The sequence below is a fragment of the Passer montanus genome, unplaced genomic scaffold (genome assembly GCF_014805655.1).
Source record: "Passer montanus isolate IOZ18808 unplaced genomic scaffold, ASM1480565v1 scaffold10, whole genome shotgun sequence".
NCBI classification, from domain to species: domain Eukaryota; kingdom Metazoa; phylum Chordata; class Aves; order Passeriformes; family Passeridae; genus Passer; species Passer montanus.
In genome coordinates this window covers 22919457-22941424 of record NW_024356505.1, presented here as the reverse complement: position 1 = coordinate 22941424, position 21968 = coordinate 22919457, and the positions used below count along the sequence as shown (strand labels likewise).

At 39.6% G+C, this 21968-nt stretch overlaps 1 protein-coding gene across 1 annotated transcript; it reads right to left on the bottom strand.

Moving 5' to 3' along the window:
* Positions 1-288: 288 nt before the first annotated feature.
* Positions 289-8630, bottom strand: SRI (sorcin). Its single transcript, XM_039711745.1, has 8 exons — positions 8428-8630; positions 7684-7767; positions 4436-4505; positions 3694-3737; positions 2507-2654; positions 2239-2352; positions 1736-1794; positions 289-1061 (listed from the first exon to the last, which is right to left on the bottom strand). The coding sequence occupies exons 1-8, from the start codon at positions 8473-8475 to the stop codon at positions 1035-1037; spliced, it is 594 nt and encodes a 197-aa protein (XP_039567679.1). The 5' UTR covers positions 8476-8630; the 3' UTR covers positions 289-1034.
* Positions 8631-21968: the final 13338 nt, after the last annotated feature.

The following is a 21968-nucleotide window of genomic DNA, read 5'->3' as shown; positions in this document are numbered from 1 at the left end:
ATCCCCACCAAACAAAGATCCCATTTTTTCCCCCTGAAGAGCCTCAGGCAACTAAGCCTTGCCTGTCTGTATCTGCTTTCATTTGTAACTACTGCTGTGATCTGAAAGAGTAACCTAATTTTTTCCAAGTGGGTTTTGGCCCTTGTGTGTTAGCTGGCATACTGAGGCATGAAGGCCACTTGCCAGGGGTTAAAGTGGAGGAGATTGAAACATTTATTTACCTGTAACTGAAGTCTGTCTGCCTGTGAAGGGAGAGTTAATGCACAAACTGACACAGCACAGCTCTTGTATGTTTAAAAGTGTTTTATGTAGTGACACAAACAAAGCAAGAATCTTACAAGAACAAAGCCCCTGTTACCAGGGCACAAGGCTAGAAGAGTTTTCTGCTATGTTTTGTTGCATCCCTGCTTAGAAGAAGTTCTAGCAGGTAGTCTTACACTCAGTGCATGCTGTCACAGGCTTCCTCTTCAAAAGAGCTAGCAAAGTAAGTAACCAAAACTTACTGATGTTTTAACAGACCAGTACAAAATGACCATTCCAAAATCCCTTTTAGTTTGTACATGTGTCTTAGGTTGTCAAAGACAAGAAAATATGTATCCTCTTAAGTCATACACATTACTGTTTAAGTCAGAAAAAGCTAAGTTGCACTCCAGAAATTGATTTTAGTGAATCATGGGAAAAAAAGTAGACACATGACTGCAAATCTTACCATTTGCACGATCTGAGTTATACAAAGTGAATTGCAAGTTTATGAAAATAAAAGCAGCTTTAATAATCACAGATTTGAAGTTAAAGGCAACAGTACATGAGTAATTCATATTCATTATCAAGACTAAAAAATGTGTGGAAAGGGATGCCTTCATAAAATATTCAATTTCCAATGTTGAGATACACAATCATTGGAGAACTTGGCAAAGCAAAACACATACTGGAATGTTAAATCATGATCATCCACAGCTTGCTTCCTTTTGATTAAGATGCTCATAAAACTGGAATGTTAAATCATAATCATCCATGGCTTGCTTCCTTTTCATTTAGATGCTCATAACACACTGTATGAACTGAAAAGAGAATAAGCACCTATTAGATGTATGACAGAGAACGGGTTTTTACTTTTTCTCCTACAATACTCACTATCACTACACTTTTCTGTAAAGAAATTCAGCCCATGTATGTAAAGCTTTAAAATACATGTGAAAATAAGCCAATAGTTAATTAAATCAAAGCATCTCCTTAATGATACCAACAACAACAAAAATAAAAACTAGCACACATGGTCCTCCCCCACCCCACTCCAAAAAAACTCCCAAACCCAGGATGACTCGAATCTAGTTTTCTCTTTTTGCTGCACAGATGTGGCTAGGAAGCCAAGACCCAGAAGCCTGAGTGTGATTCGTCCACCAGACCTCCACCAACCCTTCCCAGGAAAAATGCCTACCAAACTTTAAAACAGAAAATAAAAAAACAGAAAGTCACAGAAAGTGATGCTAGCAAGTGATGGAGCTTCTTTGATCTCCTTGAACCACACTGGTTAGTTCAGGAAAAGGTACACAACATTTTATAGAACTCTGTAAAATACACAAAAGCGTTTTCAAACAATATTCAACATGCCCTAGAACTTCCACATTCCCACTGTATGTGTATGGAAGGCACAAACTCAAATCATTACTGACTGTCTTAAGTTTTTCTTTTGTTTTACCCTGGAATTTTAATAGATTCCTTAAAATTTACTTACATCATCATAGTGGAAGTTCACAAAACCCTGCTGAGTTGTATCCCGTCTTCTAAAGCATTCTGCAAAAAATCATTAAGAAAACAGAAACCAGGTAAGAAGAATTACAAATAAACAATTTTTTAAAGTGTATAATACTTTCCTAAAATTTCCCAAGTCATATGAAGGAGAACGTGATGAAGAATATTGCAATTCATTCCAAGACCTTATTTCCCATTCTAAATTTTTGTGTTTATCATATACAACCCTTTATATTCTGTTGATAAAAAAAGTTTCCCAGTTTTGATATCATGACCCTTCCAGTCTCTGAAGTAAACCCTGCATTAGTATAAAGTCCTTTTTTTATGGGAATTAAAAAAAATGCTGATCTGTAATTGTTTGTAGACTACTGATAGAAATCTCTTTTGTAGTATGCCAAAGTTGAACTTGAGATAGTGAGCAAACAGGTTTTATGAGATAAAAATATATTATGGGGATGACAGTAACAAGGCTATAATCCAGCATACCAGTGAGAGCTCGGAGTTTCACACAGCAGGCAATGTAATCATCAAATGCAATCTTTCCTTGAGTGCTGTATCGCTTTGTGATTGCAGTCACAGCCTGTGGGCTCAGTCTAAATCCTATTTGAAAATAAAAAGTCTTATTTTGAAAAGACAGGTAAGTTAACAGAATACAGCATCTTTTCATTGGAAATATCATGTGTTAGTTACTGCAGGATGATAACTGGGAAATGGTGTAAGTCAGTGTCAGAAGCAAGAACATTTCACAACTTACCCATAGTCATCAAGGCTTTCTCCAGTTCCTGGCGATCCACTGTGCCACTTCCATCACTGTCAAAACTTACAAAGTGCTGCTTCCAGCCATTGACCACAGCCCAGAGTTCTTTAAACTCATTAAATCCCAGTGTGCCAGACATATCCCTCTGATTACAAAGCTAAGAAAAACATTTCTTAGCTAAACAAAACCACCAACAAAAAGTGACAAACAAAAAACAAACAAACAAACAAAAAAGACCTCTTTAGTTAAAAACTCTTACTTGAAGGCCAATAATAATATAATTTTACTATTATTAATTTCTCTTGTAGAACACTAACTAAAGCATCCCCCAGCACAGATGGAGGTAATACTATCCAAAACCAAAGGTCAGAGAACCTGCTGTCTACACTTCTTCCCAGTGAAACCTGCTAAACCCATTTGCTCCTTGTGAATTCTACTTTACTTGACACACTTCCCTTTAACCTGCTGCTACATAATTGTAACCAATTAAATACATAGCTGAAATAAAAATAGATGCCAAAGAATAAACTGTTATAATATTAGTTCTCTTGTATTCTAAGTAGCTTGTTCAAGATGAGTTAAGACCCCTTCCAGTTTAATTTGCGCTTTTTTCTTTTCAAGCAGAAGAACTTTTAACTTAAGTTTTGGCTAACAAACCTCCAAAGATTCCAACCTTACACAGTATATCTAAGTTTTCCACAGGTCCTGCTGCTGAATGCCCACACACCATTCCATTAGATGGTCAAAGCGAATTCATTAATGGAACAAGATTTAGATTGTATTCAGGCTGTGTATTACAAATGCTTGAAATTCATTAGGATGGATGAGAAATTGGAAAGGTGTCCTATTTGAAAAGTACAATAAGTGATTTGCACAATACTTTATTCTGGGCCACCAGACCTGACTGTTCATACATTCAGTGGAGAAACAGCCAGAGCTCCCCAGGCTTAGAGCAGTACCAATTGCTATAAAATGACTGGTCACCAAGAGCCTCATTTATACATTATTTCTTCATTTGTTAAAATTAGTGAGAATGGAGTTTTGTAACTTCCCAATCACACTGATCACAAGACTTCTCAAGTAAAGGCTGAATGGAAACTACAAAGCATTTCCCAAATGTTTAGGCTGTCTCTCATTTTTGCTTACATAATGCAAAAATGTTTACATTTCATACTAAAGGATACATCCAGCATTGAGATCATAAGTCTGCATGTCTCTAAGTTGAAAGCTGTTAAAATTAGAAAAAGGAAAAATAAATTATGTTAAGAGCATATTCTTCAGTTTTATCTAAACATAAAATTTCAGATTTATTATAAATTTAAATTGTATAAACTATTATGTAATTGGTTCCCCTGTATACAGCCATACCATATTTTTCATCCAAGTATGAGCCATTACTTGTTAGAAAAACTGAAAGCAGACAATTTGGAGGCAATTCAAGTTATATTTAAAATTAACTTGCTCTTATCTTAATCCACAACAGTTTTGGGTTTCAAAGTGGTCATTTATATTCCCCCCCCCCAACAAGAGACAGCACTTGAGCAAGCCAGTTTCACTCACAGAGGCTGTAAACTGAACAGGAGGCATCCCAGCAGAGGAGTCCTGCCACAGATTTTGGTCAATATCAAAGCTTCAAAGTTCAAACCAAAGCAAAGCATCTTTTTAAGAACTGTCTGTCCGTTACAAAACAAACCACTTCAACTCCACAGCCCAGCAGAGTGGGGAACTGAGAAGGAGGCTGAGAAGGCAAATCCTTGGCACACAGAACTGAATATAGAGAATTTACATGTCCAAGATACGGAAAGAAAACCCATTTGCCATGCAAAGAAAAAACCCCAGCTCTGCAGAAGGCACAACTACACATTTTCTAGGGAAGAAGAATTAGTGTGCTTTAGATTTGCTTGTTTATTCAAATCATTAACTTACGTTTATATGATCCTGCAATCCCTGACTGGGTGAGACATCTCTGTAGCTCATCAGCATCTATTTGTCCATCCTTTCGATAACAGAAGATGTATCAGCTATTAATACCCTCTCCCAGGCTGCTTATTCCCAGTACCCACTCCCTTTCCAGTGGCATTCAATTAGTTATGCTTCTCAAGACAGCCTCATTAACTCACAAACATATAAATTCCTGTTTTTTAAAAATATTAAGTTGCTAGTAGAAAAAGCAAACGTACAAAGCAAAGAACTTTGAACGAAAAACAAAACAAACTCTGAAAAGATACATATCCACATGGCTTGGAAAAAGCCTGACTTCCAACAAATCCTGCTCAGGGCCAAATAGAGAAAACAACTGCCAATTCATGGGAAGCAATGAGCTGCCAGAAGTGGAGGTGGAATTCTAAGTTTTATTCATCACATCCCCAAGATGAAGTTTGGTTCACACAGAGTTCAATTTAACCTCATTCAGGAATGGAACATTATGTCTGTAGACATAAGAAAATGATGACACTTCTGCAAAGCATTAGAAGATGAAAAGCCAAGTCAGGGGAGGTTTAAGTTGGCTATCAGGAATAGGTTTTTTGCCCAGAGAGTGGTTGATCACTGGAATGGCTTCCCAGTGAAGGGATCACAGCACCAAGCCTGACAGAGTTCAAGAAGTATTTGGACAACACATTGGGCACTTGGTTTGAGTCTTGGGGCATCTTTAGCAGGGTCAGGACTTGGACTCAGTGATCCTTGTGGGCCCCTTCCAGCTCAGCATATTCTATGATTCTGTTTGCTACAGCATTTTCCTTATGTTTTTAAACCCACTTTTGAAAACTCTTTTTTTCAATAATAGAGATATGCTACTGAATGATAGGGTGGGAACAGCACAGCCTGATAACTTTCAGAAATGAAGTATCATTGATTACAAGACAAATAGTAGTTCTATGTTAAATGATATTTGACAGGATCTGGAAAAAAAGGCAACAATGTTTTGATTCTATATAAAGTTACTGGCAGATAAACTCAAATTTGCTTCCTATCTACTCCATCAGTCTAATTATACAGATGTATTTAATATTTTACATTTGAAGAGATTTGAAATAGCCATTAAGTAATCTCTTCAAAGACCTTGTACCTTCTGAAATAAAGATAGGAACTGCATAACTTTAAAACAGAGGAAGACAGAAAAGCATGACTGTAATCAAGATTAACATTATCAAAAATATGCTTGTCTTTTTTGGCTTTTTCAGTAGAACATAAGCAGGTTAAACTAGACAATGCATATGGGCTTTGCAAACAGGCTAAAAAATAAATTATTACTTCCTACAAAGACAGACTCAATTGAATAAAGATTTGAAACAATACTTTTGACTTTCTTCTGTAAACAAAGCAAACTAATTCATCAAGTCAAAGACAAGATCCCTGTTGTAAACTACTTCAAAGAAAGCTCAGATAAAACACTGAATATTATATAGTATGAAAACAACACAGCAGCAAACCATTACCACAACATACTAATTCTACAGTAAGTACAGATGGATAACTGAGATGTGGCTTATTACACAGTTGCATGGGTGGCCATAAAAGCAACTGATAATTTATCTGTTACATTTCACTGTCTCCTTACAGGGTTTTTACTTCTGCACAGCCACTGGCACCAGAAACACACACCTCAGATTCCAAGGATAACTTAAAAAGCTACTGAGTTCATTTCAGTAAGAAATGATTTCTGCAAGTAGAAAGCACTTCAGAGTATTAACTTAAGTATTCTTAAGTGCTAACTTAATCATATCCATCCACCCATTGGTTCCCCAGCTTCCAGTATCCATGTCCCACTTGAGAAAGCTGGGCATGGTCTAAGTATTCTTAAGTGCTAACTTAATCATATCCATCCACCCATTGGTTCCCCAGCTTCCAGTATCCATGCCCCACTTGAAAAAGCTGGGCATGGTCTATGTTTTGCTGAGATCCAGCTCCTGCCACCTCTTCTCCACAGTGATGTATCCTGTTTGCTGCTCCCTCCCTTTCTCTTTACAACAGGAGCTTGTTCACTTGTCCAGCATCAGTTACTGGCTCCACTGCTGACTCCTGGCACACATCCAGGAGGCACCTGCACGCAGACACATCTCAGCTGGCAAAGTGTCAGCACATTCAGCAGAACTCAGCCCTGGGCTCCACCTTCTCAGAAAGGCCCCAGTACACAGAGGTCATTCCAGTGTTCTCCTTTATTACAAAAACACACAGTCTAATTATTTTCATAAGCAGTTAGAAGGAAGTAAGATATAGACTGCAAGATGCATTATTAATTCAAAAGAGTAACATAGAGAACAAAACTAATCCAAGTTATGGTGGGAATCTGAACATCAGCTAGCATTGCTGAATTTAAATTTTCATGTTGTGGTTGCATCTACCTGAGGACAGCAGACTCAAGAGCAGAGTTTTAGATTTGCCCACACCCTACAAGTGTGCAATAAATGGCTGTATATGCCCAACAAACACAGAACTTCCGCTCAATAAACCTAACTTAATTGCTCCTAAACTCTGGAGTACAGTTCAAAAAGCACTTATTTCTAGTAACAGGCGTGGTAATACAAAACCAATATATGCCACAAAATTACAGGAAAGAAATTAAAAATGCAGTGCAGAATGATAGGGAAGGAAAAAAAAATGTTGTGAAAGCCTTTCCTGTAGAAGAATAATCACCCTGTTACCAATAAACCCAGATGCTGGCACAAGCCATGACTGCTTTTCCATTTGTGAGTCTATTAAGATCGTGTAATGACCTCTTTCCTGTTATCATTTCCTGCTCTTAACCAGGCCATCTCCACAGTCACACCTTCCACTGTTTCTCTTTTCTTTCTCCTAAACCTGGCAGCATTCACCAGCCCAGAGCTGAGTCACAATTCAGTGACAAAACTTCATGCACCTATATATTCCCTGCATATACCTACACAGGAAAGAGAGGCATACATGCCTGTGTTTGTGTAGGTATGTATTTACACAAACAATATAGAAACTAACAGCATTACTCAAATTGTATAGTTCCTGTATGTATACAGCTATAACATAGACCAATACAGCTATACACAGCAATTAAGCTAAGTAAAACAATTATGGATTTGTTTTTTTTTAACTAGAAATATCAGTTTTTCTCACTGCAAATACTAGGCATTTCTTCTTCCAGGAGTATTCCCCATGAAGAAAAAATAATCCAAGAAGTAAATAACATTTTAAAAGTTTACCTGCCCTCCTACTGCAGCAAAATAACCATATAAAGGATCCTGAGCTTGTCCAGGGAATGCTGGTCCTCCTGGAGCTCCTCCATACTTTGGAAACAAGAAAGAAAATTAATTTTAAATCAATGATTCAGTTAAGGATCTGTACTTATCAATTTACATTTTTATGTACACACCACGCCTTAAAAAAAAAAAATCAAACCAACCAAAATCAAAACTCCTCATGAAAAAAAATCCCCCAAAACAACTCTCAATTTCAGTATTGACATAAAAATATATTGTAATGTAAGCAGATCAGTGTAAAATCTTACACAGGAGCATTCGACTGATCTAGATCTAGCCTGGTCTATCTCACCAAGGTTTCATTTTATTCTACCCTTAGCAGAAAACGGCGCGCTGAAGAAATGCTAAGCCACTGCAATTTTTTTTTTCCTCTTCAGAAAAGTTGAGCAAAACAGATGTCTAGGGCAAACACATGAAAGAACACGCAATAAGTGTGAAAACCCTTAAACAAAACTGATTCTTAAGTGAAAACTCTGGAATGACACGCTCAGCACCGACTCTCTCCCCGGCAGCGGCAGCGGGAGGCGCCTCCTCCCTCCCCTCTCCCGCCGGCGCAGCCCCGAGCTGGCGCTGCGGCCCCTCCCGGCGGGAGCGGCGGCCGGAGCCGGGCAGACCCCGCCTGGCCCGGCTCCCGCCGCTCGCCCCCGGCCGCCGGCCACATCCCCCCGCGGGCCCGGCCCCGCTCACCCCGCCCTGGCAGAACCCGCCGGGTGCCGGCTGCCCGGGATACGCCATCTTCGCCTGGCACGGCTCCGGCGGTCCGGCCGCGTCCGGGAGCAACCACCCGGATACTGAGGGAGGGCGGCGACTTCCAGCCCCGGCCCCTCCCGGAGCCCGCGTCCCGCCGCCGCCCGGGCGGGGCAAGCGGCGAACCTTCCGTCACCAGGGCAGCGGGCGGTGCCGGGCGGTGCCGTCGGGAGGTGAGGGACCGCCCCGTCCGGTCTCGTCCCCTGCGCGTTCCCCCTCCGGCAGGGTGGTACAGCCCGAGGCCCCGCGGCAGCATTTCCCCGCGCAGCAGGGCGGGGTGCGGTGCGGCGCTGCCCGGGGCCTGTCAGGGCGGGGGCGGGCGGGAGCGCTGCGGGCGCCGGGCTCGGAGCGGGGCTGCCGGCCAAGGGCTGCGGGCTCACATCGCCGGCGGCTCCCGGCCAGCAGCGGCAGGCAGCGCCCGGAGACGGAACCGCTGAGGAGGAGGAGGCTGCGCCCCAGAGCCAGCGGCCGCGGGCAGCGGAGGTGGAGCCGGCCCCTGGCGCATCCCGGGACTGCCGGTGCCGGGAAAACGGTGTTCTGTGGCGGCTGTGACCCGCTAAGGTGACAGGAAAGCTCCCGACATGTTCACCGGTGAATCGGTTGAGTTGATACCGGGTTATTTCAGAACCACCGGTGTAGCATCCCATGGACACCGACTGGTTTATCAAAAGACCGCAAGGCTCATAGACTCAGCAGTTCGAGCATCTGTGCCATGTATCCAAAACCGCATCTTTACGTGTTCTCTGTTCGTACCGTGGCTTTTTCTTCAGAATCGGACCACCCGTCACTGCTCCCAAAGGCAGAGAACAGGCTGCATAATTCCTTTTGAATTACGTAGCTCCAAATTCTGCCGTAGGCGAGGGCGCCCTTTTGCGTTCCCTCGGGCCCGCTCCGCGTTTGGGGATTCCCGGGAGAGCTTTGATGCCGCAGCCTCTCCCGGCTGGCGGCGCTGCCCGGCACGGCCCGGGGTGTTCTGCCGCTGGCCGCCCAACACCCCGGGAGCGGCATCAGCCGAACGGCCGCGGCTTGCTCTGGGCTGGCCTATGCTAATTTATAGTAAACTTTCCATTTAAACTTCCATTTAAAGTAATTTTTAATTTAAAGTGTGTCACTCAGCTTCTAAGTCATCCAGTAAACAGAACTTTCAGACATTATCTACATAGAATATATTTTATTACTTCAGCACTAAGTGCACCTTGTAGCTGCTAACAATTGCCAATGACATGAAAACAAAACTGGTGTTCTGTGTAATTTAATAACCAGTAGAGTTGCCAAATGAGACAAATAATTATTTAATACCTTCATCACACAGAATAGCATATATGAAGCTATGAAACAGCTGAGAAACAAAGTAATGACCCTGTACAGTTTCTTGGCTTAAGCAATACCTATCTCACAAGGGTATTTAACTAAATGTGTTGATATCAAGCTGTGTGGTGGTCAAATAGTTGTTTTGACCAGACTTAATCACGTGCAGGGCAGGTTATTGCAGGCTCTGTGTGAACTTTGTTAGAGTACATATATTAATGTCTGGGCAAAAAGCCCTCCTAATTAAAATAGGACCTAGTAACAGTGATAAAAATATTAAAGGCTGAGAAGATTGAAAATAAGTGGTAAAGAATGTAAGTGATAAGATTTGAAGAGTTGATATCAATTTGACATTGATAAAATGTCAAATAGTATATATGTATTGCCAGTAACTTAATAACAATGAATTTTTGATTGCTTCAGTGAGACAAAACCAGGCATGATTTATACCAGTTGGTCAATAAAGACATTAAGCTGTACAGCTGCGGCTGTATAGAAAAGGAAGATGTGTTTCATAATTTTTATTTTTCTGTACTTTAACTCAGTGTAAATATCTGAACATCTTCCATTTTCGGTACTTCTACTGAGACTCGTGGGACTCAGCAAATCATGGAGTTTAGGCTGGAAAAGATCTCTTAGAACATTGAGACCACCTGTTAACCCAGCACTGCCAGGCCCACCACTAAACCATGTCCCTCAGTCCCATATACAGGTCTTTTAATATCCCCAGGGATGGTGATTCAGCCACTTCCTTGGGCAGCCTGTTCCAAAGCTCAACAATGCTTTCAATAAAGACATTTCTCCAAACATCCAAAAACCTCCCCTGGCACAACTTGAGTCCATTTCCTCTTTTGTTGCTTGCAAGGAGAGGCTGACCCCTACCTCATTCCAACATTTTTTCAGGTGGTTGTAGAGAGTTATACTGTCCCTTTTCAGCCTCCTCCAGGCTAATCACCCCAGGTCCCTCAGCTTCTCTTCGTCAGACTTGTGTTCCAGACCCTTCATCAACTCTGTTGCCTTTCTCTGATCTCGCCCCACCACCTCAGTGTCCTTGCAGTGAGGGGCCCAAATGCACTGCACTCAGTAGTTAGCATTTGCAAGATTATTTATGTTTAAACATATATGAGCAAAAGAGCTTGGAGACACATATAACCAAGAGATGTGTTTTAAATGGATTGTTGGGTAGGCATTTTGTTTGCACTGGTGCATTTGCTTTTTCCTTATCTGGTATAAGGAATGAAGGCTGTAAAGGAAGGCTGTTTGAGGAGATTAATGAGTATACATCTGCTTTCTGAAGGGCTACTGAGCTGTGGTAACCTTTTAAGTTTCCATAAATTCATCATATTACAAACGCACCAGTAAGAAATCTGATCTGTGTGGAATAAATAGTTTCTGATTTTGCAGATCTCAAAGAGTGTGTCATCCCTCTAGTGGGAAAATTGAAGTCAAGCAACAGAGGATGCTAATACTATTGCCTTAATTTTTTTTTTTTTGAGATAATTCACTGTTTTTCTAAGAAAAGGCCTAGGTAAAATAACTTTGTTTAGAACGGGAAAATGATGTGCACAGTTTTCATTCCATAGCTTTTTCTGGATTCTTTGTAGTAGGATTTTAACAAAGAATTCAGAATGGAGCTACAGTAATAGTATTACTGCATTAAACTCTGGTCACCAGTTACATTTATTATGTGTGCCATGCTTCCTCACAGTGAGCTAAGGCTAGCATAAACCCATGACAAGTCACAGACTTTCTGTTGGCCCATCTGCTCTACTTCTGTTCCTTCTAAGTCTGGGTACATTTAACCCTGACATGAGCTCACACATGATGTGGTAATTTGGTCACCCTGAACTGAAAGCCTTGAGCTGGATTGTGCTGCCAATTACATTCCCATCTGGTGTAGTGGCTCTGAGCTTGGTACTGGTATGCTAAGGTGTCACGCTTTCCTGACAACTGCAATAAAGCTAGGGAGGAAAAAGGGAGTTAAAATGTAAAGTTCAATTTTCTTGAGGTGTTTACTTAGCACAGCTGAGGGGATAAAAATTTCAGAATAAGTATACTGCTTAAGGAAGGCCAAGAAATAATCTCCTCACCCTTTTAATTGCAGTACTTGACAAGAGGCATGATTTTAAACAGTGGAAGAATACTTATAATACAGACCAGATGTCTATAATATAATGCCTGACTTGGTGCCCAAAGGAATGGTGCTTCTGTGTGCTGCTACTTTTTTTTGTCTTTGATGCCACCCTTTCACTTTTTACTTACTGGACATTACTTATGCTCAGTTCTGCAGCCAAGTATTTTGTACAGGATTTCCTTTCATAACAAAGTTTTATGCTGGATTGATCACATAATGTACTTGAAAGGATGGGGGCAAGGGGAAGACACTTCTGTTGCTTTATAGATACAGAGAATATGGAGAACAAAATTTTCTATAGATTTTAGTCATCCAGTTTGAGCTACTTCAGGTTTTCTGCTTTATCTGTCTGCCAGACTTTTCCCTCTCAGCTGCAACTTCTTTGATAGATGGTTCAGAGGTGACCAACTCCTTTAGTCCATACTCATTCCCTTCTTTGTTTGGCTTGTGTTCAGAGTTGTGCAAATTGTTCATCACTCCCTGGGCATCAGTAAGAGTATCACTGAAGACCTAAAACAAGATAATCTTAATTGTGGATGGTACAGCTAGTGAGGTTTTGATATTGAGATTTTTTGAGGCTAACACTCAGCTTTTATTCAATGCTGTACAATAACACAACTTACCACATCCATTTATTTATAAATACAACAGTTTGTGCATTCCCCAGGCATGAGTTCTTTACAGAACAAAAGCTGAAATGCAGTTTTTCAGTAATAACATTAATTTCTTAGATCTGGTATGTTGCAGTCAGATGGCTCCCAAGATGGTCTTTAACTAAAGATATAATTACAATATAAAGATATCTGATGATAACAGTGATATGTGCCTGTGACTTGAAAAAGACTTTTCCAATGCTGTTTACTTTGCATATCACTCCTCAGCTGATCTTTATTTCTTTACCATCCACATACCTTATTTCAAGATCTTCAATACCAAGAGCTTGGATAATTTAAAACAGATTGATGACAACCAAAGCTAGTCATGCAAGCTCTTTTAATTATTTTGTTGAATAATGTGGGGTCAAGATTCAGGTCTCTGTTTTTGCTGGACAGAAACCAGAATATGAAAATGAACTGTGTATAAAGGACTGAAGCAAAGAACAAGTTCAGCAATAAGGCATCTGATTCTTTCTGTACAACACTTTTTGCAATCCTATGTGTCAGCACATATGTTTTCATATAAATCAGTATATTTATTATGCTACTTCACCTTCTGAAAGGCTATGATTCTGCTGTACCAGCTGGATGGTAAGCAAAGGCTTGTAAAACTCCCAGGTGCAGATGGAAAGGAATTGCTGTGAAGCCTTATTCTTCCGAAGAAGTGCCATGGGTATCCAGCTATGAAAGGGATATTCCTGGCGATTTAGGCATTATGCTCTGCAGCACCACCACTGGTGATGGGTGAGAAATGAGCTCACAGCTGGTTAGTGCCCGGTGATTCAGGGACAGTATTTCTGGGCGCAAAAACAGCATACAGAGCATAGAAATGATGCTTCAGGTGTCTGGATTCTATGATTGTCATCCATTAGGTGCCAGATGTCCATTAGGGCTCTCATTCTTGGTTCCAGAATTTGTTGAGGATCTAGGCAGATAGCGTTTATTCTCTCCATAGGCTAGTGCTTAAACTGAGTTGACACCAGTGCAGTACTACCAGAATTCATTTCCGTTTGCTGATGTGTAATTTCCATAATAAATGAGACTGGCCAAATTCTGCGGAAATGTCTTGGGCTGGTTTCCATGTGACTCATGTAGTAGAAGGGACATGGAAATAAACAACTCCTGGAAAATAAAGTTTAGGTTTTATTTACTCGTTTTTAAGTGCCCCACTACGACCTATGGTGCAATGGAGTTTTTAGCATTTGGGGGAATCCCAAGTTTCAGCATACTGGAAGTGAAAGGTGTGTCACACTCAGTGGAGAAAAGTCACTTTCCTAATCATAATGTCTCCTCTTGGTGCTTGTTTTGGTTAATGCTTCTGTTGAAGCATGGGGTGTGTGTTCAAAATGCCTCAAATATTGCAACACATATCCCCAAGTGGCCAATATGAGATATATTTTCAAATCCTGTCAGTCATACTTGAGTATACTCTGAAAGCAATACCACAAAACTTCTTGAACATGAAACTTCTTGCTCCACCTCTGGCTTTTGTAAATATTTTTTCCTCACCTGTATAGTCTGTGGCTGTTTTCTTTGCTCCTTGTATTAGCTTCTTTGCTTCTTTCATTCAATTTCTTGAAACCTATTATTTCAGTTGGTAGAGCATGGTGCTAATAGTGCCAGGGTCATGAATTCAATCCCTGTATGGGCCATTCACTTCAGAGTTGGAGTTGATGGTCCTTGTGGGTCCGTTTCAACTCAGAGTGTTCTGTGATCTGTGAGCTTTATGAGTTGCTAAAAAGGAATAAGCCTATTGCTGTCCCAAAAAGAGCCCACTAGATGTCACACTGCTACTTCTAATTCAGGTACATCAGCTCTTGCTTGCTGGCTGTCTAACATATACCTGTTTTTTACAATATGCAAATATAAGTTCTACCATAGGCAGAAACAGAACTCACCTAGACAGGCCTCTGGTACCAGCTGTGGGAGCAGCTCCTTGGGTCCGCATCCTCTCTAGTAGGAGCCATAATATTCCTGAGCCTAAAGAAATTATTTGTGCCAAAAGTCCCTTTTAAAATATCTAAGAGTGGTTTAGGACTTTATATATAGGTTTTTGTATTGGAAAAAAAATTAACACATATTCATGCATGTATGTTTGAGAAGTCATTCTGAAGATTGTGGATAATATTTAAATGTTTGAGTATCAGAGTTCTAAATAACTAGATTGGTTGAGAAGTGTAATTTCTAAAATTAGCCACAAATCTGCCACTGAAAGTATTGCAGTTTGCCATATTTTATGTGAACTGCATCACAGAGTACATTTCTTCTCCCTTTGTTAAGTGTAACAATCTTTTTGTCCACCTAGAAAGTGTGAGCATGATGTACAAATAAGGTTATAATTAGTAAAGTCAGAAATCATTTGCCAGTTATGCATAATAATGTATCAAAACACAATAATATTTAATTCAGAACATGGCACCATGGCTATTAGGAGAGCTGATGATGTTCTGTTTGTTCTTACTTCATGTTTGCAGGATGTCTGGTACAGGGGTTTTTTTTGTTGTTGTTGTCATATTGATGCTTCTTTCTTGCTCAGTCCTTTTGCAGCTGGATCATTTAATACATTATTAATATGTACATTATAGCTGATTATTCCTTATTCTTTCAGTAAAATTATTAGAATTTTCATGAAGAAAATGAAAAGTTCTACGTCACCTCTAAGTAAGAACATCCACAATGTCTGTAAAATCATGCACAGGACTTAGGGAAAAAAAAGAGGCTAAATAGGCCAGGCAGGCTTTCAGTTGTACTCTGTACTCCAAAATGTTTAGGACTTTCCAGTTGATACTTATTTTTATATAATTGACCTGTTCCTGGAATCTTTGCAGATGATAATAATCACATGGTGGTTTCCATTTGTGTTGTGCATGCTTAACCTGTTACAGCCAGGAATGAATTGGCCTTGAACTGTCTAAGAGCACTCCACAAGTTAACAGAAAAGCTTTCAGATTTCATTTGAAATTGATTTAAACCAAAGTTAGAACAGTTAGTTGGTGGCAGTAAACATAAAAACAAGGTTCTGAATTTTGGAGTTGCTCTCAAATGTGGCAGCCCAGTTTGTTTAAACACAGTCATCTCCACACTCTTCTGGATTAGGGCTCTTATATAACTCTGAGGATGTTCCCATCCTTTTCCCTTTCATCCAAAGGTTTTGTGTTCATTTGTGAGATAGTTGTCATCACCTTTTGTATTGGCTAATATCTAATCATGTCTTTCCGATAGTTTAGTTTAAGCACAATACCTCCACATTTTACACTTCAAAGCATTGTCTTTGTCACAGACTTTCACAGATGTATTTCAAATACACACTTAAAAAAAATTGGTCAGAACTACTGTTCTCATTGTGTTTTGGCATGAAGGCTAACAAAACATTGAAGACTGGGAAAAAAGCCCTAAAAGACATGGTCTGAAAAAGCCACAGATATGCTCAGGGCAGAGCCACAGTTGTTTTGACATGTAAAATGGTTTTATGATAGTTCATGACCACCATTATCTTGGACTTAGGGGGCCCCATTTATTCACTGGTAGTAGGCACAGTGGGCACATTATACTTGAAGAGTCCTATTTTGCACAGCAATCAGACTTGTGAAGGTCTCTGCTGAAAACCTAGCTGGGATCAGAGGTCACAGGTATCTATTTTCATGCTTGTTGAAGTGGCCAGGCTTGTTTTATCTGAGCAGTAAATAAGTCTGCTTGCTCTGGAGGTTTGTGAGTGCAAGAAGAGACGGGTGGAAAATAAGAATGGATTAAGTGCTTTATTTTGTTTCCCTCATGGACTCTGTTAATAAAACCAGTCAGAAAGAAATGATCTCCAAGTTCTGCCCTTTCCTCTCTGGAATATAACATGGAGGCATGTTAAGGGGTGTCATTATCCTGCCTGAAAGATCTGGTTTTAAAAGTTCTCTTCATTGTAGATATACATTAGGTATAAGTATTTTGCACCACAGAGAGGTGCTTGATTTTCTTCTGCTGCAGTAGTTAGAGCTAAGGGTGTCAGGAGTGGTCAGATGCTTCTAGTTCAGTCTGCCTGTGAACAGTACCTCTTTACCTCCTTGTAGACAAGGCTGGTGTTTTTTTCCTGTGAGTCTTTCCATTTATTTAATTTATGAAATCTTTAGGTAGTACTGCTATAATTTAACTAGTTACAGCATGAATATTCAGCAGAAGTAATCTTATTTAAGCCTTTATGAAGTCCAAGGTTGAGATTTATGGCACATTCCCAGAGTACAGAGAACTAGCATTGCACCTAGTTCTAGCACTGTGATCCTTTCTTAGCTTGCTCCTTCTGTTGTGTGTAACAGACTGAATGGAATTAGTCTATTTTATTGCTACGTGTTTTCTAAAAACTTTAAAACCCTACTTAGGAAGTCGTTGCTATTGTATTTTCTGCTAAATTTATTTTTACTGTTTTTCCTGGCACATCTCTGATAAAACAATGTTTGGACTGATCACTGAAATTTCTCTCCAGATAGCTAAGGGGAAAATTCTTGGCTCTTTATTTACACATACTCTGTGCTTGTGCTATAATGACCTACTTAAGAAAGTCTTTACTTACTTTTTTCTCTCATAACTGTGGGGGGAACGAAAGAGGAGATGAAGCAACATGATTGGTTCTTCAATTGTTTGTTCTTAGAAAATCTCAGAAAAATAACCAAAAGGTATGCGGGTGGTAGCATTCACACACTCCTTCCCCTATTTAGAAGAATAAACAAGGATTTTGCAATGCAGTATAACCTTCTGCATTACACAGGCAATTAACATTTAATCTAATGCTGATGTCCCTATGCTAAACGTAGTGATTTAAACTTGACTAAAGCATCCATGCTTGACCTGGTGTTTGCAAGAGTGAACCCACCCATACTAAAAATAATCATCTGACCAATGGGGATTTTTTCAGAAGGTTTTTAATCTCATTTGTATAGTTTTAACTCTAATTTTTTCTGTTGTCTCCTTCTTGTGTTGGGATAATGATATTTGATATTGGTGTTTTGTCTCTCAAATGGTTCTAATGCTTCTCCTAACCCAAGCATTTACAGCTTATTAGTCTTTATGTTCTTTTCTTTAGAAAGAGAAGTTGTAATTGAGCCATATATTTTCTTATGTGTGTTCTTTGAAAATGAGTGCAACAATGCCAGATGTCAAATACCTAAACTTGGAAAGAAATGAAAAAGTTTCTTCACTCTCAGCCTCTGGGTAGATTGATTTAAGTAGAATTTCACCGGTAAACCTAGCCAAAGCTGCCTAAGTACACTTGTGGTTTTATCTAAAGCTTATGTGATACTCTGTATGCTTTTCTCACACCTGGTGCTCTGGATTGTTAAACAATCCCAGAGTTGCATATATTTGTATAGATTATATTTTTTTCTTGCTGTCTCATAAAAGAGACAAATTGCTTTTTCTCACTTTTCCAGTTACTGGGTTATGACATTTCATCAGTGGAATAGTGACCCGGGTACTTTTTATTGCATTCAACTCTATTTTTTATAAAATTAATTAATTAAATTAATTAAATCTGTGGATGTAAGAATTTTTTTCACATTCTTACAACAACAACATTCTTACTCCAACATTTTTGGTGTTAATGGAGATTGTTCCAGAGACTTCATTGTCCCTTTTCACAGTGTGTAACAGTATGCAGCCACTGCTCTCTGCAGCAGTGGAGTTCTCCTCTGTGTGCATCTGAAAATCACAAAACCATGACAGATCTTTGTCCTGCCCTATTTTTCCTACCCCTTTAGCATTTTTGAACAAGGCTCATAACCTTTTCTAGTCGGCTCTCTGTGAATGGTTTTCACCTGGTGCTTTCCAGGCTACATCTCCTTGGGCTGGAAGTGTGACAAGTCTTCGTTCCTCTACAATTGCCTTCTAGAGAGCTGGGTTCAGTGGGGTTGTGGCTGAAAATGCACCATCGATTGAACCTCTTCAATCTGTTTCCGTCCTCCTTGCGGATTTCCAGGGTACTGTGGTTTGCACATTTCTTCAGCAGTGATTTTATGTTTGTTGAGACTTGTTATGTGTAATGGTGGGTCTTCAACTAATTCCTGAGACACTCCCTAAGAACCTGCTTATCTGGTAGTTGTTCTACGTGTGAATTTAACAGAGTAGGTTACAAAAACTGTAATCCTGCAGGTAATAATGTCTTCACACTGTTATTAACAAATATTTATTAGAATTTGGGATTGTTTTGGTGAAATTATGGTAATGTTTGAGGTTATCCGCATTGATGGTTAATATTTTACTTTTTTGCTTGATTAGGTGTAAAAATATTGATTTGAAATACATTGAATCTTTTACTTTCATCACCATGAAGTTTTAGTGTGTGTTTGAATTTCCACATATAGAGTAGGAGCACTAGAATTTATATTTCTCCATATATATATGTATAAATCACACTTTTCTTCTTACATCTAGGCTCCTTCTCTGGAGTAATATATGTGGTCTATATATAGCCACCATTCTGGACACTTCAGATAAATCTTGGAAATCATAAATTATGTTTACTGAATACTACAGTTTAAAAAAAATCCAGGGTATGTATTGAAGTGAGGGTAATCAACTGTCAAAATAACTTGCCAGAAGTTGTGGTGAGCTCTCTAACGTTTAAATCAAGTTCAGCAGTTCCTTCAGAATATCTTTAATGCAGCCTGTTTTAATGGATTACCTGCCAGCAATAACAAATGGGAGCTAGGATAAAACTACATGTTGTCAGGAAGCTTAAACTTTACAGCAATCTGTATTACGGTTGGAAAATTTGTAGCAGGTCTGTGAACCAAAAAATATGACAACTCCTGATAACTCAAAGAGGAATTAATTTAGGCAGTGTCTACAGCGTGTCTTCTGCAGGAAGAGAGAATAGCTAATCACAAGGTTGCCTTCTGGCTTTCTAATCTGTAAAGCTCCTCGTAATTAGAGAACTATCCTTAGCTTCAGGAAATCCAATTCCTCTCCTCGCCTCTGACTTCCTGCGTGATGTTGTATGAGTCACTGACACAGGGATCATTAAAGAAACGGGATATATCTGTGAAGACAGTAAGTGTGAATCTAAGTGTCAGCTCCTTTGCAAAAGACAGGGAAGGCAGCTTTGCCAGGAAACATGGATGTTTGAAGAAGAGAATGCTAGAAGTTATTCAGTAGTATTCAGTGATACTTGGGTATTTGGTATTGTTCCAAGTTAGGCCCTTTATCCTTCCCAGACTTCTGTAACTGGTCAGAAGGCATCCCTCAGGCAAGATTGGGTATCCTAAGTTCTTGGGTTTATTTATCTCAACAATGCTCAGCAGGCTTGCCAGTAAGAACAGACTGGAGTTTCTGAAGTGTGACTTGAGGTTTAACCTTTAGACCAATGCAATTAAAGATGGGATTTGCTTTCCAGTTTTTACTTATGGGATTGGAAAACAGAAGCTACTAGAAAAACAGACAAACTATAATCCTGTATGTATTTAACACAATTCCCTGCAGTTACTTCTGCACCCGTTCCCTCTGATTGCCTGGGCTAGTTCTAAATGACAGAAACACTGCATCTGTCCTGTTCCACTGCTCCCAGAGCTCTGGTTCATCACTAGAAAAATGGGGAGGGGAAAGGACTACCCTTCCAATCACCTCTTCAGGTTCTGGTCACCCTGCACAGTTCTCACTTGTCTTCATCACCAAGTACTGTAGGATTTCTTTTAGTTCCAGTTTTCATGCCATGTGAATGATTTACTCTTTCTTCAGTGAGATTCTGTGTTTGATTTTGCTCCTTTAACTATAAAATGAAGAAGGCAGTGTCTTGCATTGAAACAGAGCAGTCCACTAAGCAATCTGTCCTCAGCCAGTACAGCTGGGCTGTAGCATCTTTTCTGGTTTTCTACCCCAAGGAAAGAGTTCTTCCAGCTATGTTTGATACTAAGACATGCAAGCCCTGTGCTTGCTGCACAGTGGGGTTTGCTACTGCTGCTGCTCAGCCATGCGTGGTGTGGTGTGGAGTGGCAGCTACCTTTCGAGTGGTTGTTGCAAAGCATGACAAAAATGCATATTTGTACCTGTTTGGAGTGGAGAAGAAGGCTATGGTGGGATCCTAAAGGGTAGTTTGAACTCCAGGGCAGCCAAGATCAAATTATTCATTTAGTTATTTACAAAGTACTGAAATAATTGGTAATTTGATTTATAATTGCAATGAAAATTATGTGAAGTTTTTGCCATGAAGCCAGGAGGAGAGAAGAAAACCAGGTTTTCATCCTTGTCCTTCTTTCCTTCTCTCTCTCATTCATTCTAATAGCCTTTTAATTTTGTTCCATATACTTTTCTCCGGTATGTTTCTTTAAAAATACCTCCCTGCTTTGATGCCAACACTCTGTCATAGATAATATGCCCCAAACATGTTTTTTTTGGGATATTCTAGTTTGGTCTAGTGGTGTTCAAACACTTGTGTCCTGTAATGGTTACCATATTACAGTAACTTATATTTTTTCAATTTTCATTTATCTATTTTCTGAAGACTCTTGAAGAGAGGTTTCTAAAGACTACATTTTCCCATCTTCCATAAAACTGGAGCAAAAATTTAATGGATAGCTAGGAAACTAGTAAAGGCCTCTGCACTGTTACTACTATCTTGAGTCTACTGACTGCAGTTAAGCTACTCCTAATTTAAATCTGAGCACATGTGAAGAGAAGCACAGTGAAGGGATTGTATCTCAACTAATAAGCAAATCTGGATGTGGCAGCAAAAACAGAGACAGGAATAGAGGATTTTTATGAAGACATATGAACAAATTTTATCACTTCTGGCTTGCAGCATTTGAAGATAAGCTAGCTAAGTTAGCTAAGTTTCATGCAGTTCTCTGAGGTCTTTGCATGTCCTGTAAAGATTCTGTAGTGTATTTTTCTTGTAGGACAGAGATTGCTAATAAGAAAGGAATCTAGAGGTGTCTAGTCTTGCCACAGCTAGTATTTATGTAAGTTTGGGTACCCAGAGTCAAGAATGTTAAGGCAATGTGCAAGAATAAGAGATGTGTAGTTTTCCATGGTGATAGATAAAAATTACATCTTGAGGAATGTCAGCTTCCTCAAGGGAGAAAATCATTCATGTTACTCAGGAATTAGTAATACAAATGGAGACCCACTACAAAAATCTGTATAATGCAGATGAAAAAAATAGTCTCTGTACGAGAGAAAAGCTTCCAAATTGTGTGGGAGAGAGACCATGTTTAGGCTATTGTTGGTACACTGAATGCTTATTAAATATGCTAATCATATGCTTATTAAATATGCTAATATGCCTGTTCCTAAGGAGGAACAGGCGAACATGGGTTGCATAGCTACTGTGAGTGTTCATAATATTCACTAGTTCTTGAACTGGGCTAATGAATCCAACATGCTCAACAGCATTTGAAACAAAAGATGCT

Bases quoted from the DNA above. Each gene is read 5' to 3' on its own strand.
- SRI (XM_039711745.1), bottom strand. From the start codon at position 8,475: ATGGCGTATCCCGGGCAGCCGGCACCCGGCGGGTTCTGCCAGGGCGGG. The intron at 7,768-8,427 runs GTGAGCGGGGCC...TTGTTTCCAAAG, and splicing joins GCGGGTTCTGCCAGGGCGGG to TATGGAGGAGCTCCAGGAGG. The intron at 3,738-4,435 runs GTAAGTTAATGA...TAATTTTAACAG, and splicing joins GATTGCAGGATCATATAAAC to CTTTCAACTTAGAGACATGC.